This window comes from Cavia porcellus, unplaced genomic scaffold (genome assembly GCF_034190915.1).
Source record: "Cavia porcellus strain 051 isolate PalLab524CR breed Dunkin Hartley unplaced genomic scaffold, mCavPor4.1 scaffold_21, whole genome shotgun sequence".
Taxonomy (NCBI): Eukaryota; Metazoa; Chordata; class Mammalia; order Rodentia; family Caviidae; genus Cavia; species Cavia porcellus.
The window spans coordinates 61,722,681-61,748,813 of record NW_026947504.1 but is presented as its reverse complement, the minus strand read 5'-3'; the positions used below and the strand labels follow the sequence as shown (position 1 = coordinate 61,748,813).

At 42.9% G+C, this 26,133-nt stretch overlaps 1 protein-coding gene across 10 annotated transcripts in view; it reads left to right on the top strand.

The window, feature by feature from the left end:
* Rubcnl (rubicon like autophagy enhancer) overlaps window positions 1-26,133 on the top strand; it is a 46,926-nt gene that overhangs the window by 5,498 nt on the left and 15,295 nt on the right. For 4 of the 10 annotated variants that reach the window (XM_063232772.1, XM_003477311.5, XM_063232764.1 and 1 more), the window contains exons 2-11: window positions 8,162-8,814; window positions 11,952-12,034; window positions 12,727-12,937; window positions 15,559-15,660; window positions 16,156-16,216; window positions 17,094-17,226; window positions 18,333-18,478; window positions 20,006-20,070; window positions 25,025-25,263; window positions 25,718-25,779. In XM_063232772.1, the coding sequence (XP_063088842.1) occupies window positions 8,259-8,814; window positions 11,952-12,034; window positions 12,727-12,937; window positions 15,559-15,660; window positions 16,156-16,216; window positions 17,094-17,226; window positions 18,333-18,478; window positions 20,006-20,070; window positions 25,025-25,263; window positions 25,718-25,779 (1,658 nt within the window). In that variant the 5' untranslated portion in view covers window positions 8,162-8,258. Of the gene's footprint in view, window positions 1-2,005; window positions 2,162-3,631; window positions 3,733-6,299; window positions 6,817-8,161; window positions 8,815-11,951; window positions 12,035-12,726; window positions 12,938-15,558; window positions 15,661-16,155; window positions 16,217-17,093; window positions 17,227-18,332; window positions 18,479-20,005; window positions 20,071-25,024; window positions 25,264-25,717; window positions 25,780-26,133 lie in introns of those variants that run through there. The other 6 variants (XM_063232765.1, XM_063232768.1, XM_063232767.1 and 3 more) reach the window with 3 other exon arrangements.

Sequence of the window (26,133 nt, the reverse complement as noted above, 5' to 3'; positions counted from 1 at the left end):
ATTAGAAAAGAACTTTCACTGCTAGGAATTTTCTTATGGAAAATTTCAAACTGCAAAGTAAAGAGAATAGTACAATATAAGGAATATTTTCCCTTCTTCCAGCTTTAGTGGCTCATTGTGACTCATCCATATCCCATCCCCTGCTGATATTATTTTAAAACAAATTTACGATATCCTAGCAATTACTTCTAAATTCTTGTGCATGTATTTCTAAAAGACAGACACTTAGCAAAACATCACTGCACTGAATAACCTCTTTGGCTTTGTTTGCTGTGTGTACAGCAGGCCGTAGAGCCTCCCCTGGTGCTGCCTGAATGGTAAAGTGGGAACCTGAAGCGGTAGGCCCCAGTTGTTGGTAGCTGAAGTCCTTTATTGCACTCATAGCACTGAGGATGCCGTCTTCACCAGCCCTGGGCGGTTTTTTGCTTTTCTAGATAACTCTGTTGTTGCAGTTTCACTTGTCGCTTCCTCTTTCTTCTCCACATAGTTTTAGATACACTTATTTAACATCCCCTTATGCACTCTATTCTTGCTTTCCTGCACGCAATATCTTTGTTTATGCCTGTGACCCTGCAGTTTAGGTCACCAGGCTCTTTAGTCTCCCTGGATCTTTCTGAAAGGAAAGGAACACTTCTCGTTTCATTTTTTAAAACAGTGTTACTGAGATTAGAACAGAATTCACTTGCCATATGATTCACCCATTTAGCATATAAGTCAGTAATTTTTAGTGTATTCACAGATGTGTGCCACCATCGCCACAGTTGTAGAATAATTTTGTTGAAAAGAAATCTGACAAAATTTAACTATTTCCACCCTTTCAGCTCTATTCTATGCAGCTGCTAACCTACTTTCTATTTCTAGGGATTTGCCTATATTCGACAATTTATATAAATATTAAATATCTTTTATGTCTGATTTCTCAGTTATTTTATTTAGTTATTGTGATTTTTATTTTAAAGAGAATAAAGCCAAACAAATAAAACAGAATAAAGCCAATCAAAACAAAACAGTGTGATACAGAACTTCAAAACCCTATGAAATCAACAATGGTTACCATAATGCTTCTTGTTGTCTTCAAAATAGCTGCCCCTAATTTCAGACATAGTTAAAATCAAACAAAACAGAACAGACTAGAACTAAGAAAAACAAAACAGTGAGTGCAATAAGGGACTTCAAAACAAGGTAATAGCAAATCCCAAATGGCTACTATAATGTATCTTGTTATCTTTGAAATAGCTGCCTATGCCATTGGATGTAATAAAATCAAACAAGACAAAACAGTAAAACTCAACTAAACAAAACAATGAAAATGATATGGGACTTTAAAACAAGATAATAGGAAATCAACACTGGCCACCAACCTCAGATACATGCTGCATTGCATGTTGTTACTCTGTGAATACATGATCAGACTACTGGCTTTAGACCTGCAAAGTCAGTGTAACCCTAAACACTACAAGCATTACATTCTATTTTACCTCAGTAGCTATCATCAGAGCCTGTGTTTCTCCAGATCAGTGGTGGTTTACCGGAGTGTGGGAGTGGGGACCTGGCTCTTCTTGTCTCCCAGCCCACCCACCAGAAGGGGCTGGTGTCTGGTTCTCCCCCCAGTGGCCTGTGCATGGTACTGACTCACATGGAGGGCTTGGCGGCTTCTGCTCCTCATCTGTGACCCACAAATGATACCAACACACAGGAAGAGCCGGCATCTGGATCTCCCCCAAGCGGTCTGTGAATGGCACTGACTCTCAGGGAGAGCTTGGCTTCTTCGGATTTCTCAATTAGCATATTGTTTTCAGTACTCATCCACATTGCAGCATGAGTCAGTAATTCATTTCTAGTTGAGGCTGAGTAACATTCCATTTTATATCCACAGGGTATTGTTTGTCCATTCATTGGTTGATGAACCTTTAGGTTGTTTCTTCTTTTTTGCCTACAATGCAAAATGGTACTGTAGTAATTCGTGCATAGTTTTTGTGTGAACATATGTTCTTGTTTCTCTTAGGTGTGTCCCAACAGGAAGATTGACCAGATCAGACAATGGCTGTGTGTTAATGATTTCAGGAAGTACTAGACAGTTTTCCAGTATGGCTGCTCATTTCATTGCCCATTTATGGAATCTTACCACTTTTTAAGTTCAGGAATCCACCCTGCACTCTGGGTAAATTTTGGGATTTGTATATGTTTTTATAAAATCCTACTTAGTTATCTAATTATGTTAATGTATTATTCTGCTTTTGTTTATTTGCTGGGGGTTTTTTGTATATAATTTTTAAGTAGAACATTAAATTACTTTAGCAGTGGTCCCCAAAATATAGGACATATACCTTTAGGATTCATTGGAAGGCAAGAGCAAAATTGTCATGTGTGCTTTATAATTGTGTAGTATATTAAAATAGATGTGTTAATAAATTAATCTCGAATATGTCTCTTTAGACATATTCCACTTAATGTGGAATAATCATAAAATCTTCAGTACCGGTGTTTGCAGAGACAGGAAGTCAATTATACATGTCCAGTTCTTGTTCTTGTGCTAAGGGCTTGTGACGCAGGCTGGTCTAGAACTCCCAGGCTCATATTGCCTTCCCACCTCAGACTCCTGAGTGTGTGCTGTGGTGCCCAGCTGGCTGTGTAGTTCTTAGTCTCATGTTTTGTAGCAAGTCTGATAATTCTTATAATTCTTTTGCTAATGAAAGTTTAGGTATCCTTCTAATTTCATTTGGATCAAGTGTCAAAGTTATTTTTGTTCTACTTCTGCTGATTACTAATGGAGAAAGTGAGGGAAAATCCCCTGAGGGCTTCTGTTTCAGTTCTCAAACTGGCATACTAGCACCTGAAATTCTGGGGGTTGTCACTGTGCACAATGGGAGTGGTAAGGACGGCTTATACTGTGACCACAGGAAACTAGTCATTTGTGTTCCTTGTGCAGTTCTGCATTTCTCTTAGAAGTGTCTGGTTTTCTCTGTCCTATGGTTCTCTATTGCTCTTAATTGCCTTCAGTCATTCCTATGTTCTCTAATGGAAAACCTTCAAAAATCAGTCTACCAGGGAGGAATCCTGATGGTACCACCCAACCACCAACACAGAAGGGCACCGTGTCCTTCCTGTTGCCTTTGGTGTTCACATGTCACAGGCCATGAAGTCACAATTGAATGAAATTGGTTGCTGTTATGGAAGCTGGGGAGTCACCTTATTGAGCATCTTAATGGCTTCTATATGATGTGATGGTTCCAGAGTCTGCTGGTGTCCTTGGGGGTGGGAGGAGGGACAGAAACAGGTTCTGGGGAGCTGTGTGAATGTCACAGCTTCCATGCTATGTTGTTAAAGATTTACTCATTCTCTGATCACTTGCATTTGTATGTCATTGGACATGCTTATCAAGTTGTTTACAATGGATTTTATTGGCAAAGTTATGGAAAAAATGATCCCTTGCAGGCTACTGAATATGTCTGGAAGGTGACATAGAAAAGTGACATAGTACAGCCATTTTGGAACCCAGTGTAGGTGTTTCTTACAACTTTGAAATTAGAACTATCATATGACCTAGCAGTTCCACTCTTGAGTATGTATATATCTAAAAAAGATGAAACTAGTATGTCAAGAGACATCAGTGCATCCGTGTTCATTACAGCATGACTCACAACAGCCAAGATATGGAATCAGCCAAGTGTCCACGAATGAATGAATGAAGAAAGTGTGATACTACATCTGCCACCATTCTGCCTTTAACAAGTAAGGAAATCCTGTTGTGTATGACAGTGCACATAAACCTGAAGGACATTATGCTAAGGGAAGTAAGTCAGGTAGGATGCTGCATATCTGCGGTCTCAGCTACTTGGAAGGCTGAGGCAGGAGGATGGCAAGTTTGAGCCCAACCTTGGAAACCTAACAAGCCCTATCTCAAAATGGAAAATACAAAAGGAGCTGGGCTTGTAGCTCAGGGGTGGAGCTCCTCCCTGATGCGCTTAAGGTCCTAGATGCAATCCCCAGTACTTAAAAAAAAATGGCAAATACTACATAATTTCACTCATATGTGGAGTCAAGACAAGCCAAACACATTCAAGCAGAGCATAGAATGGTGGTTACCAGGTGCTGAGGGAAGAAGAGGAATTGGGCAGATGCTGGTCGAAAATGCAAAGTTTCAAGTGGGAAGAATTAGTTCAGATTTGTTACACAACACAGGTGACTATAGCTAATAACAGTGTGTATGTGAGAATAATATGTTGGATCAGTTTAGCCAGCCCATAATGTGTGCGCATTTGAAAACATCGTACCATACACCATACACATATAAATTTTTGCCAATTGAAAATAATTATAAAAAGTGAATTTTCTCTTCCATCATTAGTTCTTTTTTATGATTTCTATTTCCTGATTTATTGTATTTTAAGGAGACAATTATCAGGCATTTTAGGTCATGATCTTGAATTTCTTCTAAAGTGTGATGTCTGTATCTGACTTTCTTTCTTGGGCAGTAGAAATAATCAGAATGACCATAGTTTGTTCATCTTCTTAATACACTCGGAAATATATTTATTAAACACCTATTATGTGCTGGTTTTAGATTCTGGATACAAAACAGTGTCCAGAGCAAATTTAAACAGTTGCTCTTATGGGTTTTACACTCCAGGCAGTGCTGTTTTGAGATTAGGTAAAACTGGGTTTCATGCAAAGGAGACAAAGATGGGGAGGTGGCTGGGCACTTCAGACGAGGGACAGTTGCTCTTTTGTAATTCGGTGATCAGTCTGGACTCACTGGGAAGGTAATCCTTAAGGTGGGTCTTTATTCGATTCTTCCTGTATGAGTAATTAGCGTTGGGACCCCAGAAAGTCCTAAATCCAATGTACTTGTGCCTGGTCACGAGGGAACTTCAGGTTAGATGTGCCAGCTGCTAAAGCTGCTCTGCCTCGCAGGTGCTGCTGCTTAGAGACAGAAAGACCTTGGTGAGGTTACTGGAGAGGTCATGGTGGCTCATGACCTTTCCTCAAAGATGCATCTTTGTAGCTCACGCTATTGCCGTGAGGCTGCCCTAGGCTGGCAGTCATTCTTGACAGGCACCCCAGCGTCAGAAAGGCTGAGCTGGGATCAGTGTACCTGCTCACTGTTTCTCAGCACGTAAGCTGAGTGGTGTTATCCTGGTGCTGCCGCTGCCAAGCATGTAGTAGCTGCTTGATAAATGTGTTTAAGTTGATTGGCAGGTCCTAAGCAATGTGGCAAGCACCCCCCACACACACACACACACAAGCAATACGTGATGGCTCCTGTGATTTACTGCTGCCCGAAGATGAGAACATGGAGCGTGACCTGCAGTCCCTAGGGCTTGGACTTGATTGTTCTGGACATCATTCCTGTGTCAGCCTGCCCCTCACAGAGGGTCATGTGCTGAGTGTCCCGCTGTGCTTTTCTTCCTCTCTCCACTGCTGCTTGCCTGGGATTTTGACACAGTTTCAAAGCTCTATTCCAGCTCGAATACAGTCTGTTTTTATAACCTGGCAAAGCCAGCACTTGCTGATAATTTGTGCAAAGCAAAAATACCTTTATGAAAGAAAGTAGAACCAGCATCTACATCTGCATACTGCTTTTAATAAGGAGGCATGTTTTTGCACAGTGTATTTAGGAAAAGGGTTAACTGTGATTTCTGAGAGTAAAATCGGATTGGGGCGGCTTAGTACCACTCTTTAGGCTTCTGTGCTGAGGCATTTCACAGAAACATAGACATGGTTTCCTGGTTAAGTATAAAATCCAAAATTACTGGAGAGGAAAAGATGCGTGACCAAGAGAAATGAGACCAAGGGATCTGAGGTTAGGGAAAGATTACAAAATGCTTCGGGGTGTGGACTTCTGTCCATTGATACAGGTGGTACTGTATTTCGTGAATGGTAACATGCTTTCAGGAGACAGTTTCAGTATTTTATGAAGGCTGTCTCCTCCAAAAGGTGTGACCTAGAAAGCGGAGGCCTAAATCAAGGAAATCCAAGGACTTTCCCTACTGTGGTACTAGAAGTGAACCCTGGACCTTTGAACGAGCTGCGTCCCCAGCCCTTTTCTGTATATTATTTTGAGACGAGTCCTCTAAGTCACTGACTTGCTGAAGCTGCGCAGAACTCGGCATCTCTGTCTAAGCCTCCTAGAGGGCTGAGAGTCCAGGCGTGCGCCACCATGCCTGGCTAAAAACCCAAACACCCTTGAGAGCAATTTTTATTTGTGGGTTCTTCGTGTATTTGAATTTATACCATATCAGTGTAAGCACTGAGGGACAAAAGTTTCATTTCTTTAGAAAACGTGAATTCAGTTCTGTCTCTGTACGGAATGCTACCACAGAGGTATTATTTTCCAAGCCTTAATTTTATTTCTGCTTTGTTGGATAGGTTTGTGGTCCATAAACATTTTCTGAACCCCATATACCTAGGTATGGGGCATGTAAGGTGCAAAGACCAGACCAGGCCCCTGCTATCATGGAGCTTATAGGGTAGAGGGGTGGGCAAGACTGAAAGAAAAATCAGGAAGTGAGCACCCCTGTGGTGACAACTAATCAGAGTGATGTGATAGAGGAGACCGGGAACTCTGCAGAGTGCTAGTTAGGAAAAGACTTCTTTGAGGAAGTCATTTGTAAGCCAGGGCCTGGAGGAGCAGAGAGAGCCTGCGTGTGATCATTTGGGGGAAGAGCGTTTCAGGGTGAGGTGGCCTGGAGCTGAACACCTGCAGGGGAGAAAGCTCACAGGGGTCAAGAGCTGGCTGTGTGGCCGGGACTCTCTGAGGCTGGGGAAGGAGAGCGAAGCCGGCAGGGGCTGGGCGTTTCCAGCTTGAAGGAGAAGGTAAGCAGCCTGGGATTTTGATTAGGAGAATGACATTTGGTTTACAGAAGAACTCCCTGATGACCTGCTGATTGTGAACAGGCGAGAGAAGGGGGGAAGCCCACTGGCAAACTATGACTGATGTCCCCATGGCTTAGACTGGGGTGACTTAGACTCAGGGTGACAGCAGCTGGAACTTGCCGGTGGAGGCGGGGAGTTGGGAAGGATGGGATCAGAAATGGCTCTTAGGCGTGGGCAACTGGGAGATGTGTTTCCTGGGACGAGGGAAGCAGGGAGAAGCAGATTTGGGGGGAGATCAGTGTCTCTTTTGAGTGTGCCAGGTAGAGGTGCCACCACACAGATGTCAGCTAGGCAGTAAGATGTGCTAGCCTGGAGTTGAGGGCACTCAGGAATAATGGAATGCAGGTAGGACGACGGTATTTAAAGCCGTGCCTGAGCTGAGTCCTTATGTTCACCGCCGGGCACGTGCTGTACTCCAGTCCCTTGGGCTAAGCTTGTCTAGACAGACTGCCTCTGCCTCCCAGCTTTTCCTGGACTGGCCTTGCTTTTGAAGTTAGAGATCCACAACGCCACGGACAAAGGGAAAACACTAAAAAGAAACATTTGCTGGACCCATAGCGGTAGTGACTGGAGTCTCCTTGTGTACAGTTGTCAACATTGTGATCATCACATTGTTTACCAAACTAAACACTGAGTTCAAAAGTGAGGGAGACATTAAGAGATGGGTTCTGGACTCACACTGTGCTCTTTAAATGCTGTGAACTGATACTATCTGTTATTGGACCTGTAATATAAATAAGTACTAAAACTAATAAAATTGCACAAAAGGAAGTTTATCGTGCTACTGACTTCCACCATTTTATGTGCCTACTTTGTTGAAATAAACCAAACTAAAAAAAGAAAAAAGCTAAAACTAAGAAAATATGAAAATATGCCTTTGCTTTCAGATAGTATTTGCATTTTGGATTTGATAGTTTTATTGGAATAATTTTGACATACGGATGTGTTACATGTTTAAATGATCTTTGTGGCTTCTTCTGTTATTTTGTTGCTTTGAAAAATGTTCTTTATCCCTCTTGGTTGGCTGCTAGTTTTCTGGCTAGTTTATTTTCTTTGCTCACAGGTACATGTGAAATTTATTGTGTTGTATAGAGCAAAGTTTACAGTTTCAGTTTTTGGTGTGCATGTGTGTGCGTGCGTGTGCATGTGTGCATGCATGTGTGCGTGCGTGCGTGTGCATGCATGTGTGTGTGTGTGTGTATTTGCCTTCTCATAATAATTTGAGGTAAAAAAAACCAACAGGAATGAACTTTTGTTTTTCTTGACTGATTCTTGCTGGTTGCAGGTCAGCGCTTCAGATCAGCTAGCTGGCTATGTGGTGAGCTCAAGGACATCATCGAGCAGGACGACAGCCATCAGCGAGCTCTTCCTGTCTGTTCTGAATGTGTTCTCGCTGGCTCTGGCCTGGCAGGATGGTGTCACAGTCCATGAGCTGGCGAGATTCTCCTGCGGTCCCCTGGGAAGGGATCAGCCATGACTCTGGAGACACTGACAGTTCGGCGAGCCTCCAGGACACAAGGCCCTCGCCTTGCCAGTTAGATGTCAGGTTCACAAGGCGCAGAGCTGCCTGGATTACTCCCTCATGTGTGCAGCAGCCACCGCAGGACTTGGCACCCCAGCTGCCAACAGCAAGGAACAGTGAGAAGCACTTTAAGGCCCATTCTTCCTCTGCCTTGGACCCTTTGCTGCTGTCCCTCAGTGACCTGGCAGAGACGTCGTTATCTGAAGATACCACAGACTCCGTGGGCAGAAGCAGTGCCCACGGCTCAGGGGAAAGCGGTAACAGCTTCTCCTTGGCCTCCACAGAGGAGCCCGTGGCACTCCCAGGACAGCCTCCGCAGGCATCTCTGTGCTCAGGCTCCAACATTTTGACCACTTCCCCAACGCCTGGGATCGAACCTGCTGAGTCTTCCCCCTTGACAGCTTCTGAGGATGAAGGTAACTTTAGTTGGTCTCATCATTCCCATCTGTTCACCTGCTTGCTTGGTCTGCGTCTAAGTCTGCTGGTTGTGATCCCCGTGAGAGGACAGTTCCTGGGCTTCCGCTTTGATGTAAGCCAGTGCGTGAGCTCGTTACTGTGATCTGCAGCCCAGACATTGGATGATCACAGCGGGAGAGCCAAGACTGTCTTCTTCGGCTGCAGAGGAAGGTCATCTCTTCAGTTCAACATAGCTGCCTCGGGAAACTTACAGCTCATTAAATTATCTGCAGGGTAGAGCAGCAGAAGCATTTTCAGCTGTGTGGCTGGTGGGAGGCATTTCCAGACAGGCAGATAAGAGCTCGTCTTGCCTATTTCCCTGTATAGATTGTGATGAGAACACAGCAAAATGAAAAACAGTAGTCACAGTTCCTCAGAAAGACTAGATGAGTTCAATTCCTGGTTCAAAAAAAAGACTATACAAAGCTTTCATCCTATTGTAAGAAGAGCTTGCAGTGCTGAGGGCTAGTGTACATATTCCTAAAATTCCTGAAATGAGCAGCCAATCCATGCAAAGTGCTACCCAGCAGTCAATTAGTTAGCTATTGTTTTTGTGGCATGTGTATGTTGTTTTAAACATACTCATCATGTTCATAACAAAAATGTTATTTATATTTAAAATACTAATTATGCAGCATTTATGTTTTGCATTATTTATATTTCTGTAAGAACCCTACTTCAAATTATTGATATATTTTTCCCCTCTAATTAATTTAAAAGATGTCTACTTGCCTGCTGCCTGTCCATTTATGTATTTGCTTCTCATTAGCAGGAACCCATCTTCCTTTCTCAGACAATCGGATTCATTTCCTCAATTCATTCCTTTCAATTTGAAAAATCAAAGATGGTGGCAATCTATGTACATTGTCCATCGCTTAAGGGTAGCAGACTTTGGATACTTTTCAATGGCTGATTTTGAGATAAAATCCAAATTTGAGCAAATTGCAAGCTTTTTTCCCTATCTTTTGCTCAATTGCCATGATAGTTCTTAGGATAAAATGTGACTTTCAGACCTAGTGGTTGCCAAATAAGATTAATCTGCTGTTAGATGGTCTTTTGGAAATAGGTCATCTCTCTCACATCTCTCTCAGAGACAAGTTATAATCTATCACTGACTGAAGATTTTCTTTGGGCCTAATATATCCCAGCCCAAAATATTTGTACCACTGTATTTGTTGTACCCAGTGCTGTAGCACTGGGACAAGGACTTCCAACAATCCTCAATGCCTGTAAAAGCCATTCAGTGCCAGGCACAGCGGCACATTCCTGTGACCCCAGCTACTTAGGCGACTGATGCAGGAAGATCAAAACTTCAAGGCCAATCAGGGAAAAGTAGCAAGATATTGTGTCAGAATTAAAAACAAATGAAAAGGTTTGGGGCTGTAACTCAATAGCAGAGCCCTTCCCTATGATGCGCCAAAATTCTTGGATTCAGTTCCAATGAAATGAAAAAAGTAGCTGGCTACGGTGACCCAGCCTGTAATCCCGGGACTGTGGGAGCCTGAGGCGGGAGGGTTGTATGTTGGAGCCAATCTGGCCAATTTAGTGACCCAGTGAGATCCCATCTAAAAGTACGAAGGGTCAGGGCTATAGCTCAATGTAGAAGGCCTGTATTCAATTCCCATTACCACAAAAACAAAAACCCAAACACAATAAAACTACTCAGTGTTTGAGAGTCTCTCTGAAACCTGGTAAAGGAATTTATTCCATAGGATTAGAAACAGAAGTCCTGAGTGATCTAGTTCTTTGTTTTAGCATAGGGTAGCAACGGAAAGAACAGGCTTTAGCTACTTGGGTATTCCTAGGATCATTGCATCTCCAATGGTTGTAGCAGGGTTTTCCTCTCCTGGAAGATGCCACACGAGCCTGTAAGCATTTCCTGAGGTCCTAGGAAACAGCCCCACCATTCCTTTCTTTGCTCAGCATCTACACATTTATAAAGCACCTTGACATCCCTTGTCTCCTTACTGTCCCAATAGGTAAAAATTCCAGTTTACTGCATGAGGAAACTTTGTGGCTGAGGAGCAGCTGGTGAGCAGACCGCTGTTCCACTCTGTCCGTGTCTCTGTGCCTTTTCCTCTTTGCCAAGTCTGCACCTGTGACCTGTGAGCTAAATCTTACCAGCTCTCTGTTTTTATCAAAAACATTTTATGAATAGATGCTTGCTTACGACAGTGGCAGGGTAGAGAAGTAGCTACAGATACAGTAGGGTATTCCCTGATACTCCTGTGCTAGGCCATGCCTGGCCCTTTAACGAAGAATTCACCAATCCAGATGGCTTCTGAAGCCAAGAGGTCCCTTGTGTTCCACGCTGCAGCCACTTTCTTGAATGTGAGGCAAGGCTTTTGAGTAACCTTGCTTGCTTTGCAGTCAGTGACAGGAACTCAACCACCAGGACATTGCAGCAGTTTGTTCTAAGTTAGCAGGTTGGGTTAACTCAGCTCTTGTCGCTGTTATTAAAAAATTTAAAAAAAAATGGGTTTGAGTTCTAGCTCAAACATTCACATTCAGTGCCACAGCACGAAGTCACATGACACAGAAAGTACCTGTTTGGATGGTGGTTATTGCCTGTAATGAAGTGGCCACAGGTGCAGGAATGGATGATTCAGTGGAGTGCACTTTCTGCAGCCTCTTGTTGGGTTCTGATGACAGGAAGACCATTTTAGAGAAGCAATGGTGGTTTTCTCAGATGCTTTTGTTGCATAACAGGAAGTTTGACGTCAGCTGCACTGAGTTGGGGAAGTGAGCCGGTAATTCGTATGTTCTTGCTTCTGGACTGCTCTCCCTCTTGCTTCCCCCACGTCGTGTGGGTGTTTCCCACGATTCTGTGTCGTGGCCACCTCCACTGCACTGGTGCTTCGGTGGCTCCTCTGAACAAACTTCTGGTTACTTCCTTGACCTCCTATAGAAATGACCATCACTAGGGTGGATCTTGCAGACCTACGAACATCCCAAAGGTCTTTCTTCTTCACCTATCTTGTTGCTGTATTGTGCCAGTTGTTTTGCTTTTAAAAGCTGTGCCCTAGGGTTGATTTATTTTCTTAGGGAATCTCTGAACTTGCTTGGTTCCACTTTTAATAACCTAGTGTATTGGCAGGTGTCGTGCAAGGCAGTAGAACAGCCATTGCTTTGAATTCCTTTCCACCCGAGGCATTCATGCTGCCTGTGGACATAGAAAAGGTGAGTGATGCCTTCTTTTTAAACACCAATAATCTTAACCCCTTAATTAGTGCTCTTCTGATCTACATCTGGAAACGTTGCTTTGAAGAGGCACAATAAACTGGTTTCCTTTCAGGAGTGTGATTGGTGGCGACTGCAGGTAGTGATAAACCTGAGACAGGTTGTGGGCAGAGTCTACTAAACTGGAGAATTTTTTGTTCGGTTATTTGTTTTCCGAACTCAGAGGCTTCACACTGAGCTAGAACTCAAATCCATTTTTTTAAAAATTTTGGGACAGGGTTTCACTAAGTTGCTAAATTGTCAGGCAGTGTTGTCATGTGCAGTCCTCCTACCTCAGCCTCCCAGAGTGCTGGGGCCACAGGCATATGCCTAGATGGGAAGTTGACCATAACTGATGAATGGTATCTGCTACTTGGCCACAATCAGCCTGCGGTTTCTTATCACAAGAAATTCAGTGTGGGATGTCTGTTGACCACAACACAATAAACATTTGTCTCTAGATGATGTGCTTTATGAGTTATAAGTGACCTGATAACCCAGTTAAATGAACACTGAGATTTATATATATGTTAACTTCACTTACATGTAACTTCTTGTCACTTACATGTAACTTCTTGATTTTCAAATCTAAATATTCTTCACAAGAAAAAATTGGTTATGCTAGTACTGTAATGGATTCTTTTTCCTTGCAGGAAAATACCCACTTTTACATTGCAGATATGATTATATCAGAAATGGAGAAAATGAAGTGTCACATTCTGAGTCAGCAGCAGACACAGCTCTGGGGCACAGGCGAAGTCGGCAGTTCACTTGGGAATGACCGGGCTGACTCTGAAGCTGCCTCCTACAGCCACGAAAAGCAAGAGTCTGGCTCTTCCAGTTCTTCAGACAGTGGCTATGAAGGCAAGTTGGCAGAGGCAGTGTGCAGTTTATGTTTGGATGTCTTATGCATCACAGGACGTTTTCAAGGTGGCTACAGTGTGTGATGCTAGGATCAAGGGTGTGTGATTAGTAAATCAGTCTATTACTGCTTGGTTTTGTTTAGTTCTGGCTGGGATTAAGGGTGAGTGCTACACCGGCCCTAGGGCTGGAAGTCTGCATACAATATAAAGGACAGAAAGAGTAGTTGTTTCTCTCCTTGCTTTCGCTGTCTTCTGACACCATGAGTGGTTGCCCCCTGCCATGTGCCACCCTGCCTTGGATCCAGTGGATTATGGACTGAAACCTCTACAAACTGTGAGCTAAGTGAAGCTTTCTGCCTTTAACTTCAGGTGTAAGATATTTTGTTTTAGCAATGAGTAAAGTAACTAAGACAAATAAGGAAGTTTTATTCTTCGCATGCATCTTTTCTGTTCTGTCAAGTCCTGACATATGTATGTCCCTAAATTCTTTGTCTTAGCTGGATATGGTGTCACAAGCCTGTAACCCCAGCACTCTAGAGGTTGAGGCAGAAGGATCACAAGTTCAAGTCCTGCTTGGGCAACTTAGTGAGACCTGTCTCAAAATAAAAAATAAATGAAAGGTTGGCGACGTAGCTTGGTGTGAAGGCCTTACATTCAGTTCCCAGTGCGAGGTACATACATACACAACCTCCTTTTTTCTTGAGTAGCCCCTGTAATCCTTACCATTTCACTGCCCTTTGGCCTTGGGTTTGGTTATTATGTTCCATCCATTTTTCAAGTCCTATGCTTTGTTCTGTTTTTCCATGGACTTAGTTCCACTTTGTAGTGGCTGTCTACCTCTTGTGTTTTGATCACATCAAGCTTGTTGGTCCCCTTCCACATTCTTTCCTTTTCCAAGTAGACCTTTTTCATTCATCAACGAACAGTGAGCCTACAATAGAAATGCTGGGGATGGGTGGTGCCCAGGATGTGTGCCTTCCCTCCAGGAGTTTACATGCTAAGGCGGAGACCCTCGCAGCCAAGCAGGACGAACTCAAGAGCAGAGACCAGGATCCCCTGCACTGGGTCTCTGGTGAAACTTGCTTCATTTTGAGACCCAGAGGAAAGGGTACCTAAGATGGCAATGACCATTAGCATTTTTTACTTCCTTATTGTTTCCTAAATTCAAATCCTCCCTTCAGTTCTGTTTTTTCTGTATTCCATTTCTGGTGGATTTTGTTCACTGCATAGCACCCATTACTTTCTTTCTCCCTAGTCTTTGCTTTTCCTCTTTTCCAAGCATTTACTTTCTGGAGCTAGGACCTGTTGAACCTGACATTCTGGCTGACCCCCAGCACCTCTGACTTAACCCTGATTTCTGGGTAACTCAAAGCACTTCATTTTCTCTGTTGCTGATCTATGTAGGTAACCTCTGACTTACGTCTGAACTAGTTATCTTTACTCTTCCACACCCTCTTTGCTTATTAAGAGAAAAAAATTAAAGCTTGTTTTGCATCTTTACATCTGCAAAGAGTCTATTTCCAAATGAGGCTGCAATCACAAGTGTTTCCCTACCTCCAGAGCTTGTGAGTTGTCTTGGTTACTTTTCCCATTGCTGAGACAGAAATTCTTGACACCCAAAGTTAAAGCAGGAAAAAATTTACTTAGCTCACAGTTTGTGGAGGTTTCAATTCATAGTCATTCATAGCTGGCCGACTCCAAGGCAGGATGGCATGGCAGAGGGGTTTACAGAGGAGAAACAGTTCAGCACAAGCAGAAGGCAGTGAAGAAGCAGCAACTGACCACAGCAGCCCTCTTTCTGTGCCTTATACCGTATCCGGGCTACCGTCCTGGGGAGGGCCCTCCGAACCAAGCAGGGACTAATTTAGTAACCACACACTGGTGGTCCCAGCATCACGTACTCTAGATCCAGCTTTCTCTGAAGAGCCTACCTACAATCACATGAGGCTTTGGGCAGACATCTAGACACCAGCCATGACATGTATGCTAAGGAAGTATTCTGTCATTGAACCACATCCTTTTAAGCAATTATTCTTTTGAGTTGAGGTCTCATAAGTTGTCCACGCAGGCCTCAAACTTGTGATCTTACTGACTGAGTCTCTCAAGTAGCTGAGATTACAGCTGTGTGACACGTTGTACCTGGTTTACATTCACAGGTTTAGATGGACAAGAATTTTGGGACACACTCCTCAAGCCAGCATAGTGTTTAGTCTCCTATGCTGATTAGTATGTATGTACACCGATACCTCACTGTGAAGCTGATGCTGCTTTTTTTTTTTAACCTTTTTCTTTTTTTTTAATCCAGGGTGTTAAGCATTATAGGCAAGCACTGGACCACTGAGCCCTCTTTCATTTTTCATTTTTAAATTTACATTACAGAATTTTTTAAACCTATCTAAAGGCAGATTACTGTTATGAAGTCTCGAAATATTTCTCTTAATCAGAGTGAATGTAAAAGTACAAAATAGTTTCTTGCATTCTTTTTATCTTGGAGGCTGAATTTTTAATTATTTTAAAGTAATTTCTTAGCCTTTTCATTTCCAGATTTGTGTTTAGTTGGGTGTTGAGGTTGCATGGTTTTTCTTTCCCTTCCTGATGACAAACTCCCTTTTCTTTTTCTAGGTTGTGCTGTGTTACAGGTTAGCCCAATGGCTGAAGCACCTTCTTACAGTAATGTGCTCGAAGAGGCCAGCAAATGTGACTTGGATGAATTTGTCATTTTAAGTAAGATTTGGGAACTCACCGGCTATCACTGGCTGCCTCCTGCTCCCCTTTACACACACAGATTGACATGTATCACACACAATCCATGCGTTCAGGGAAACTTAGCCCAAGTCCAGATTATATCTCTGACATTAAAAAGTACTTGTTCTTGTTTCAGATGTCTTGATAGCTAATCTCTCACCTCACTTGGGGAACTGAATGAAAAACAGATGTTCACTGTGGTCTTTTATTTGCTTGGTTTCTGTTACATTTTGGTGGCATTTCAGATGAAGTTTCGTCTTCGGTGGTAATCGGTAGTCTCCTGAAGCTGTCAGTAGTTAATTTGCTCCTGGCAAATATGAATGTGCATTGAGAAGAATGTAAAACATGGAGACACTGCATAATTGGTTCTTTCTGAAAGCCAAGGAGCTATTGTATGTTCTTATAAAATAATGGGCTATGACTGGGTGAAACAGACTGAAACATCTCACTGCCTGTTCTTCCATTTCTCCACAGAACTTGAAGAGTTTAATGATATCGTAGAAACCCACAGGTGCACCTGCAGCGCCTCTACAAGGTATCTGTCATCCATATGCAGTTACTCACAGGTCCACCGAGAACGCTGAGCCTCTGCTCCCTTGGCTGGGTGAGCCAGTTCTAATGAGGGGAACAACACAGAAATCAAGCAGCCCCCCCATCCCATATCTTCAGCTTAGTGTTACTACCCGAGACAACTAACTTTTAAAGAGAAAAATTTTAAAGTAAATAAATAAATAAAAATAAAGAGAAAAGTTTTATTTAGCTCACAGTTTGGGAGTTCAAGGGCATGGTCTGAGGTCGACTGTGGTGAGGACTGTGAGGGTGGCCTGTCACGGCGCGAGTGCATGTCAGAGGGTCGTTCACATCTTCAGCCAGGAAGGAGGATCCTGCACCCCCGGTGACCTAAGCCCACTTCCCAAAGGTTCCACCATCTCACAATAGGGGCAGTACTACACATATTCCAGCCATGCAGCCCCAAAGTTTCTTTAAGGTTTAATAGTGCATATCAGGGCTTGCTATGTATTTTCATTTAGTTCTCATGAATCAGCCAGGCAACATTCATGTTTGTCTAAACAGCCAGCAACTAACAGGATGCTCATCTGGGATGTATCTTAGATCGCAATGCTACTAAATAACAGAAGTAGGGCTTCCTTGCACCCAGGACTTCTGAATTTAAATCCATTGCTCTTTTCCCCAGACCCCCAAGTCTTAGTACCGTGATAGAGAACACATGCTCTATTAATTGAGCATGAGAAGAAACCATTTCACACAAAACACTCAGCCAGCAATTGATGCTTGCTTTCACCTGGCGGCTTCCTCTGAGTTATGGAATGTGGCAAACAATGATAACCTGGTAATCCTGAACCCGTTTCTCATGCATGTAGTTTTCTACTTTTGCACCTCTTACATTTCAGTGTTACTTACGATCCAGACTTCAATTCTGCTGAGCGATTAGCCAGAGAGTTGTACCAAGTATTCCAGAAGTCCTGGAAGTTTTCACTCGTCAGTTATCAGCTGGAAGGCACCCCGAAGGCATCCAGCTCAATAGTAAGTAAGAAAATAAATTGATCTTGAATCAGAAGTTCCTGAATTCTCATTGGGGCTGGCCCATTGACTTCAACTATGTTTCTTGTGTGGTCACTGAGTGAAAACTCTAAATGAATGACAAAACTGACACATATTGAGTACCAGGGATCTGTGTACCAGGGATCATGTTGTGTGGTTCACAGTTCAATCCTTCAATATATCTTTATTGGTAGATATTTTCCTTATTTTTATTTCAAAGTCTTGGTCCAGACCTCAGCAGGGCCTATCAGAAGCTCAGTGGGAGTCATGCCCAGACGGCTAGACTGCTAGTTTGGTGATCAGCTCTCCTTCTCTCAGAGGATGTGCTGCCTTCTGTGCAGCCACTGGATCAAGGACCTTGTGACAGGAGGAGGGCGGGACGAGGCATTCTGGGAATGTGGGTGAGGAAGGTTCAATTTTATCTGGGGAATTTGGGAAATCTGAAAATCTCAGAAGTTGAGATCAGTTTTGGGTGGGACAGCACTGAGGCAGGTGAAAATGTTGTAAGGTGTCCTTGGCAGAGCGCTGCAGGGACAAGCTCAGGGGCCTGGCAGTGTATCCATGAGAGTTAAACCAGGGGACATGGCATGCAAACCTGAGGAATGACAAGCGAAGCCACTGAACATTAATGGCCAAATGGAGCTTTTCTCAAAGCCTGGCCACAGCAGAATTCCAGTATTTGTTGGTCTCTTGACTGAGGCATGGTGACTTTTGTAACTCATGAAATAGTGCAAGTCAAAATGACCTATTTGCTGTAAGTCCAAAGTCTGGAAATGAACTAAAAACAAAAGAAAAGTGGTCTTACCTGGGTGTTGGAGGGCTCTTGCCATGTTCTTTAGTCCAATTGTAAGCAGTTTCAGTTTCTCACAGTAAATTTTAAGAAATATATTTGAGTGTTCTTTGTAATTTAAACTCTTTTTTTTTTTTTTTGTCTTTTTCATTTTTTATCGGTACCAGGGATCGAACTCACGACTGCCTGCTTGCAAGGCAGGCGCTTATGCCGCTGAGCTAAATCCCCAGCTCCCTAATTTAAACTCTTTAAAAAGGCTTATTTAAAGTATCCTTAAATCCTCTTATGTGTTTTGCAGGTTATAAATGAAGAGCATGTCCGAAAAGACTTTGAATCTAGTATGGATGTAGTACAGGGAATTAAACTTAAGTCTAGGATGAGAGGCATTGAAGACTGGGAGCCCCCTAGATTTCAAATCATATTTGATATTCACCCACCACTCAAGTAAGTATTGGCTGCTGCCTGAAACTCAGTCCATGTAAAATATTTTTAGTGTATGTGCTGCCTAAGCGAGCACATCGATTTAAAATAGGTGGGATTCATCCCACTGATTCTTCATGGAAGCAGAGGAAAGAAAAAAAAATATGCTGCGGGACACAGGAAAGCTTATTTAAAAAAAAAGAAAATTAGGTATATTTTTCTGTGTTAGTTTTTTCAGCACCTTGTTTTTCTGGGGCTTTTGGGGGCTTTTGTAAATTAGGTAGGTGGAGGATGTGACTGTACATCCCTAACTATGGATATTGCACAACAATTGATAGTTATATAGTATTAGAGGGGATGTCAAGTGACTCATATTGAAACTGAACAATGCAGTAGTTTTAAGGCTGGACCATTCTATTTTCCAGTGGAGTTAGCATGTAGTGAAAACAAATGAATATATTTTTTAAAAAGAAAATTTAACCTTGAGGAGAGCCCCTACCTTTGAAAAATGCACAAAATATCTTTAGTTACTCTAAGAAGTAACTAAATTTCTTTAAAAAAATCACAAAACAACAACTAACATGATGTACAGAAGGAAATAAACCTGTGTATAAGTGTGTGTATATTATGTATGAAGTAGTGATTTGATTGGGATTTGTTCTGAGAGTATACGACAGATTATAGACAAAGATTAGAGGCCAAAAGCATTTTCACCAAGTACAACTTTTGCATTTCTCTTTATTTGTGTTGAATTTGATGTGCAAACTTCCAAGAGTTATGAAGGCACTGGTGAGGGTTGTTGGCTGCCCCCGGTGCCTTATAGAAGGCACTCTCTCTGTTGCCTTTTGGTTTTGAGGGGAAGCAAAAGTCTGTGGGGCTGCTTGGCAGAGGAGCTAGCTTTGTAGGCATTGTGAGGGTCACTTTCCCTAGTATGGGGTGTCTTCTCTCAGGGTTTTCCGTGAGTCCTCTCTAAGGCACATGAGCAGAGACTTCACTTATTTTTACCTTGGTCACTTTTACTGAACTGGAACTGAAATCAAATTTTCCAAATCACATGGGACATTATGACACAACAGTTCAACAGAAAAAATACATTTTCATGACATAGCTCTTAACTAGAGATGAGTGACAGCTTTGTCTCACGTAACCTCGTATTCATCTAAAACTTTGCATTCATTTGTGAACTTTGCAAGCAGGTCATCTTTTGATATCTGGGTAACTACCTTTCACTATAGCATATCTTTAGTTCTCTCTGGACTTAACTTCTCTATATGGGCAGGGGAAGCCCCTAAAAAGCTATTAGTAGAATAATAATTTGTGGTACCGACTTCTACTTTGGGGATAGCTGAGCCTTTTTAAGAGTTCTAGCTGGAAAAAGACATAGAGGTTTTAACTAGAAAACTGTATTGAATATAATACCTTTTTTTCCAAAGAGAAATGGTAAAATTAAGGCCCTTACCCAAGAAACATGGCACAGCTGCTTTTCCAGTCAGTGAAAATGTTCTACTTGGTTGCCTCTGGAATATAATGACTACCATTTTCTGTCCTCAGGAGAGAGATGGGGGTAGTGGCCCAGAATTTTTTCTGTGCTGGCTGTGGAGCTCCGATAGAGCCTAGTAAGTATGCATCCCAGATACCTGGCTTATACATGATGGCAGAGCAAAGAGTAACAAGAATTGGCAGTGTATCTGTGGCAGTTTGTGCCATCTTGTGAACCACCCTTGTTTTAAGAGCTGTCTTCTCTTTCGAGTAGAGGCTGACATGACCTGTAAGACTGTGGGCCCACCCAGGAACTAGGGGGACCAGTACCCTAGCCATCTTCCCATCAGGCACTTGGCCTCAGTCACATGGCCTCCCCACTGGAACCTTGAAAGCACCACTCTCCTGACCTGGGGATTTGCATTTGTGGGTTTCTCTCCCCAGAAGCCCGATCCTGCAGACCTGCCCATGGCTGATTCTTTTGCCTCCTCCGCATCTTCATTCAGATATCCCAAGGTCTTCCTGGCTACCCTGTGTAGAGTGCCCACTTTGCTATACTTATGTTCACAAATAATCACGTATATTTTTTAGATTCCTTTTTCTCCTCATTTTTCCTAGAAAATTCTCTTACCCTGATTTATTATCTCTTTCCATCACTAAATTATAAGGGCAATATGTTGCTGCTTTAGTTCATTGTTTTATCTCGTTTTGAAAGGACTGCCTAGCTTGTGGTTGGTCATTAGAAGACATTTCTCATGCTGGGCGTGGTTACACATGTCACGTGCCTGTAAGCCCAGCACTTTGGGAGGCTGAAGCAGAAGGATGACAAATTTAAGGCCAGTCTGGGGCTACATACTGATTTTAAGGCCAGCCTGGACGATATAGTGAGATTCTGTAGAAGGAAAGAAGGAAGGATTGTCCAGTGAATGGTTTGTCAAGGAGCTGGCCAGATTTCTCTCAGTTTGAAGAGGTGGCCTGAGGGCATCATATCTGGGTTGGGCCCTAAAAAATCAGGCTTTGCCCAGCTAGACTGGGAATTCCTTGTTCTCTCATGAGGGGCTATACTTCAAGAGATAAAAGTAGGAAACAAAAATCTGCCCGGGCTTCCTCTACTACCCCGATGACAGGCATCAGAGTTGTAACTAGTCTTTAACCAACTCATTTTCTCATGGTCCTAGCGTGACCAGGACCGTGTCTGCTGATCAGCCACTGCATCCCAGTGCCTCATAAATACTGAATGCATGAGTTACACACTAGTCACGTGACTATGATTCCACCAACTTTCTCAGTACTTTCCGAAGTTTGTTCAGGCGTGGAGCTGTGTGCCTGCCCTGTTGATGCAGTGGTGATTTTGTAAACATGGTGCTGCCTAATTTGTGACATCTGCTTTCTGCTTTGTAGGGAAGTCATAATCATCAGCCAAGAAAGTGAAGAAAAAAAAAAAGAATGATGTGTGTTACGAAAGAGAAAGACAAAAGTGCGGTGGTGTTCACAGCTGGGGGATTTAACCTGGGCTTGGGATGGGAAAGCCTGGCAGTGAGGGGCCTTGCAGGGAACTGATTATCTCCCGGGGTCCGGTGGGCGCGAGTCGGGGTTCATCACGTTCCCAGTGCCTGCGGCAGAGGAGAAGAAAAATGAGAGGACAGAACACTCTCCAAAAGTAGGCAGAGCAGACCGTAGATAACAGTATGAAGTATGTAAATAATTTTGGACTTTCCCTGCAAAATTTCTCTAGCCCTGAGGACAATTTTTTTAACTTTATATATTTGGACACCACTTTTAAACCTACAAATGAGTTGCAAAGATACTATGGAGAGTTCCCAGGCAGCTTTCCCTGGTGTCAACATCTAATGTAATCTTTGTATGATTATAAATCTGAGAATTTAGCGTTGGTTACAGCTCCAATAACTATGTCAACAGCATTTATCAGATTTCACCAGGTGTTCCCTAAGGTCCTTTTATCTGTTTCAGAAGCCAGGCTGGAATTCTACATTGAATTTACTTGTCATGTTTCTTTAATTTCATACTCTAACATGACGTTTTACCCTTATCAGTTCAGCACATCCTAAAAATAAAGGTGATAAACAATTTCATACCAAAACATAACAATTCTCTAATATTGTCCACTACTGGTCCAGTTTCATGTGTTGTTCTCAAGATGTGATACATGGCTAATTTTTCCATTCAAGTTCCAGCTGAATTTCATATGGTCTTAGTTCCCTTTGGTTAGCTTTATTCTACACTACTATATCCAAGATGGTGGCTGCTAGTTCATATGGCTACATACATTAATTTTAAATTAATTAAAATGTAAAATTCAATTCAGTTATGCTAACTTTTGGCCAGCACAGATAAAAACTATCCATGCTCATAGAAGGCTCTGTTAGTCTTGTTTTGGAGTATTCTTCCTAATTTTTCCCATGCCATTGACTTCACGAGATAAGAACAGTTGTTGTTTAGAGCAGGATTTCCCAGTTTGTAGCAGGGGATCATAGGATACTTAGCAGTATCACGCAATGCCAGGGCATCCTCCCAGTAGTGACAACTGCAAATGTCTCCTAATATATCCAAATGTCCCTGGAGGGGGAAAAGAGAACACTAGGTGAGATTCACTCATTTAGAGCACTTTGTTATGTGCTCTTTTAATTAAAATTATAAAAACTATAAGACATAGATATAGTTTATTCTATTGTGATAAGGTAAAATTTGATATGTAGTCAATGAAGTCTGATGGAGAAGTGGATGGATATTTCGATGTTAGGCTTCCACATAATTAGGGAGAGATGAATTGTATCAGGGAATGTTACTGATGCCATCTGTCTCCCTTTTGTCTTTTCATCTTCCTAAGTTTGATCAGGAATGTTCAGGGTGTGGGTCAGAGGATACCTTTTGGTCTTTTATTTAGTGTCATGGATTTTTTTTTTGTCTTTTTGTGCTTTTTGTTGGTAATTTCACTGCTTAAAATGCCCCCAACACAGTGCTGACGTGCCAACCAGTGCCCTGAAGTGCAAGAAGTCTGTGACTTTTCTTTTGGAGCAAATGTGGGCTGTAGTCCTAGTAGACCTGAATTTAATGATATCAATAAGTGCAGTATGGTAATTAGGTTGGCTTAAAGCAGAAATATCCATAAATCGAAGTTGTGTATTCACCATTTGATGAAAGTATTTTTATTGGAAATTCATAGGTTTCTAACCCTATGTTTTCCTAAGGAGCTAATACACTATTCTTTGAAACCATACAGCATGACTAACGCAGTGATTTGTTTCTTTATTGTGGGCGGGCATGTGCTGGAGGTTGAACCCAGACTCTTGTGCATGTTGCCAGCTCTCTGCCTCTGGGCTCTGACCCGAATCCATTGATTTGCTTCTAAAAATCACTTCTGAGCCTGCACTAGGCCTGGGGGGTCCTTCAGGCTGGTGCAGAGGCATCAGCTCCTCCCCTCCCTCCCCTCCACAGCATGCTGCAGAGGAGGAGGAAGGTGCAATGGCTAAGACTGGCGCTCCAGCAGGATCCTGCTTGCTGCGTGTGTGTCCCTGCATTGTTGCTTGACTTCATTTCCTTGTCAATAAAATATGACAGTCCCTACCTCAGAGTTTTGAGCACAGAACGATATAGTACATGTCAAACATTTAACCGGTGTGTTTCCAATAAAAAGATTGATCTATGGTTATTCAGAACCTATCGACATTTTAACCATTACTTGTAAACAGCAATCATTGTGCCAGGTACTATAGTAACCTCTTCCCTATCCATTATTTCATGAATTCTTACAATGTATGTTAACCAATTTGTCAACTAGTGCTCTGCTTTATGCTCCACCTTATGACATCTTAATTACGAACAGACACAGGAGTGAAACCATGAATGTTAAATTTTAAACTTGCAGAGCTGGTTCATGTTTGACCCTAGGCACTGAGCGAGGTGCACATAAGAGACTTCAGATTGTTTTCCTTGTTTGCCTGAATGGTGGGCACACCGATAACTGCCACATTCATCTCTATACATTTTGTTTGTCAAAATATTTTATTAGATTTTCAAAAGCAATGCATTTTTTTTTTTAGCAAATTCAAAAGTATAAAGAGTGAGAGCATTTCCCCCCATGCTCCAGAAATAACTTACTGTTGGCTTTTTGATAAGAACCTAGACCATGTATGTATATATTTTTTAAAACAAAATTGAGACCACGTGGAATCTATCTGTCCCTGGATATGCATTTCCCATGCTGTTCCTTTTCCTTTTAACCTGTATAGCATTTCACGCTGAGAGCACGGTACTTATTTCTCCAGTTGCCTTTTGACGAACATTCTGGTTGCCATCCCACTCACCCCCAATTACAAATGTGCTGTAATGAATATATTTGTATATTGTGTGTGCCTGCTAGTGTTTCTGTCTGATGAAATCACAGAAGCAGATTTTTGCGGCACGGGGAAGGTCGAAATGTGCCACAGGAATGTCCTCCTCCAGGCTCACTCCATCAGGACAGGAGGGAGCCCAGGTCTGTACTCCTCACCTGCTCTGGATATTCTACACTCGTGACTGTCCAGGGCAGGTCAGAAGTTCTCATTGTTTCAGTGTGCAGTCCTTTGACGGTTGCACAGATGGAGAGCTTTTTCCATCTCTGTTGAGTACCTGTATTTCTTCTTTCCTTGCACCACCTGCTTCTGTCATTCATTCATTCTTTTTCTTGTTCTCTGATTAACTGAGGAACTCTGTGTTGCCACTGTGTTTCGTGGTTTCGGAACAGTTGGTGGCCCGAAAACTTCTGGCCTTCTCTGTCCTGCTGGTGACAGCTGGAGTCAGCACTCTCATCCAGATATCCAGGTTTATGTGGAATGGCCTTTGGCCACACTGCAGCCCAGTTTGCAAATCTAGGAGCATTTTGACAGGGTTTTGTTTTTGCAACCTATGGAAGCTCACACACGGCCAGAGTATTAAGTCCCCACGTCCCTGTCAAATTGTTTGCAATTGTCCTGAGGTGGAGTATGGCTTTGCCATTGTGAAACCAGCCATCTGAGTCTCTGACCCTTGCAGAGGAATCGGGGTGGGGGTGCACCTGGGTGGATTTTCAGGGTCCTCCTGTGTGCCCCGCAGAGTTTGTGAAGCGGCTCCGGTACTGTGAATACCTGGGGAAGTATTTCTGTGACAGCTGCCACTCCTACGCCGAGTCCTGCATCCCTGCGCGGATCTTCACGATGTGGGACTTCAGGAAGTACTATGTCAGCAATTTCTCCAAACAGCTGCTCGACCACATATGGCACCAGCCCATTTTCAATGTGCTGAGCATCCACCATAACCTCTCCGCAAAAGCCAAGGAACTCGACAGGGTGAAGGTGAGAGGGTGAGAGCGTCTTTGTGGAAGTGGGTTTGGCTGGAAATGTGAGTCTCTCTGGTCTCAGGGCCCATACAGACCCTCAGAGAGGTACACAGAAAACTGTGATGTGAGCTTCGGGGTTCTGAGGCCTCATCTGAATTGTATATAGATATTTTAAATATATTTTACACACGGACACACACTTTGTGTTTTTCTTGAAGAGGTCCTCCAAAGTGGTGTGTAAGCTTTAGACTCCCCAAACCTGGATCCATCCAGGACCCTCTGGATCCATCCAGGACCTTCTGGATCCATGGAGTCAGACATGCGCACCTGCTGCAGAGGCTGTTTGCCTCAAATGTTGGCCTTATACAGGGTGATAGTTCACTGTGAGATTTAACATGGGCCTGCTCGGTGCCAGAGTTATTGATCACGTGTAACTCTCTCTCTCTTCCCCTGGTGGTCTCTCCTGTTAGGACATCCAGGAGCAGGTCTTTCATATCAAGAAGCTGTTGAAGACTTGCAGGTTTGCTGACAGGTACGGTTCTCACAGGGCAGCCTGTGCTGCCTCCTCCATCTGCCCTCCCGCGGGCCTGCTGGCCTTGCCCCTCTCCTGGGCAGGTCTTAGTAATTACCTGTGGCACTGTTGGGATGGTGGCCACTCTTCAAAATCACTAGTGGAAAATTTAACTTGTTAAGAGAATGGGCCAGGACAAATATGAAAAGAAAGTACATTTGGTAAATCTGTATGAAATACCATTTATTTTATTATGTAGGTTCATTGATACTAAGTACCTTTCCACCAGGCACAGTGCTGTGCGCACCTATAATCCCAGCACTTTGGGAAGCCTGAGGCAGAGCTGCAAATTCAAGCACAGCCTTACTGAAACCC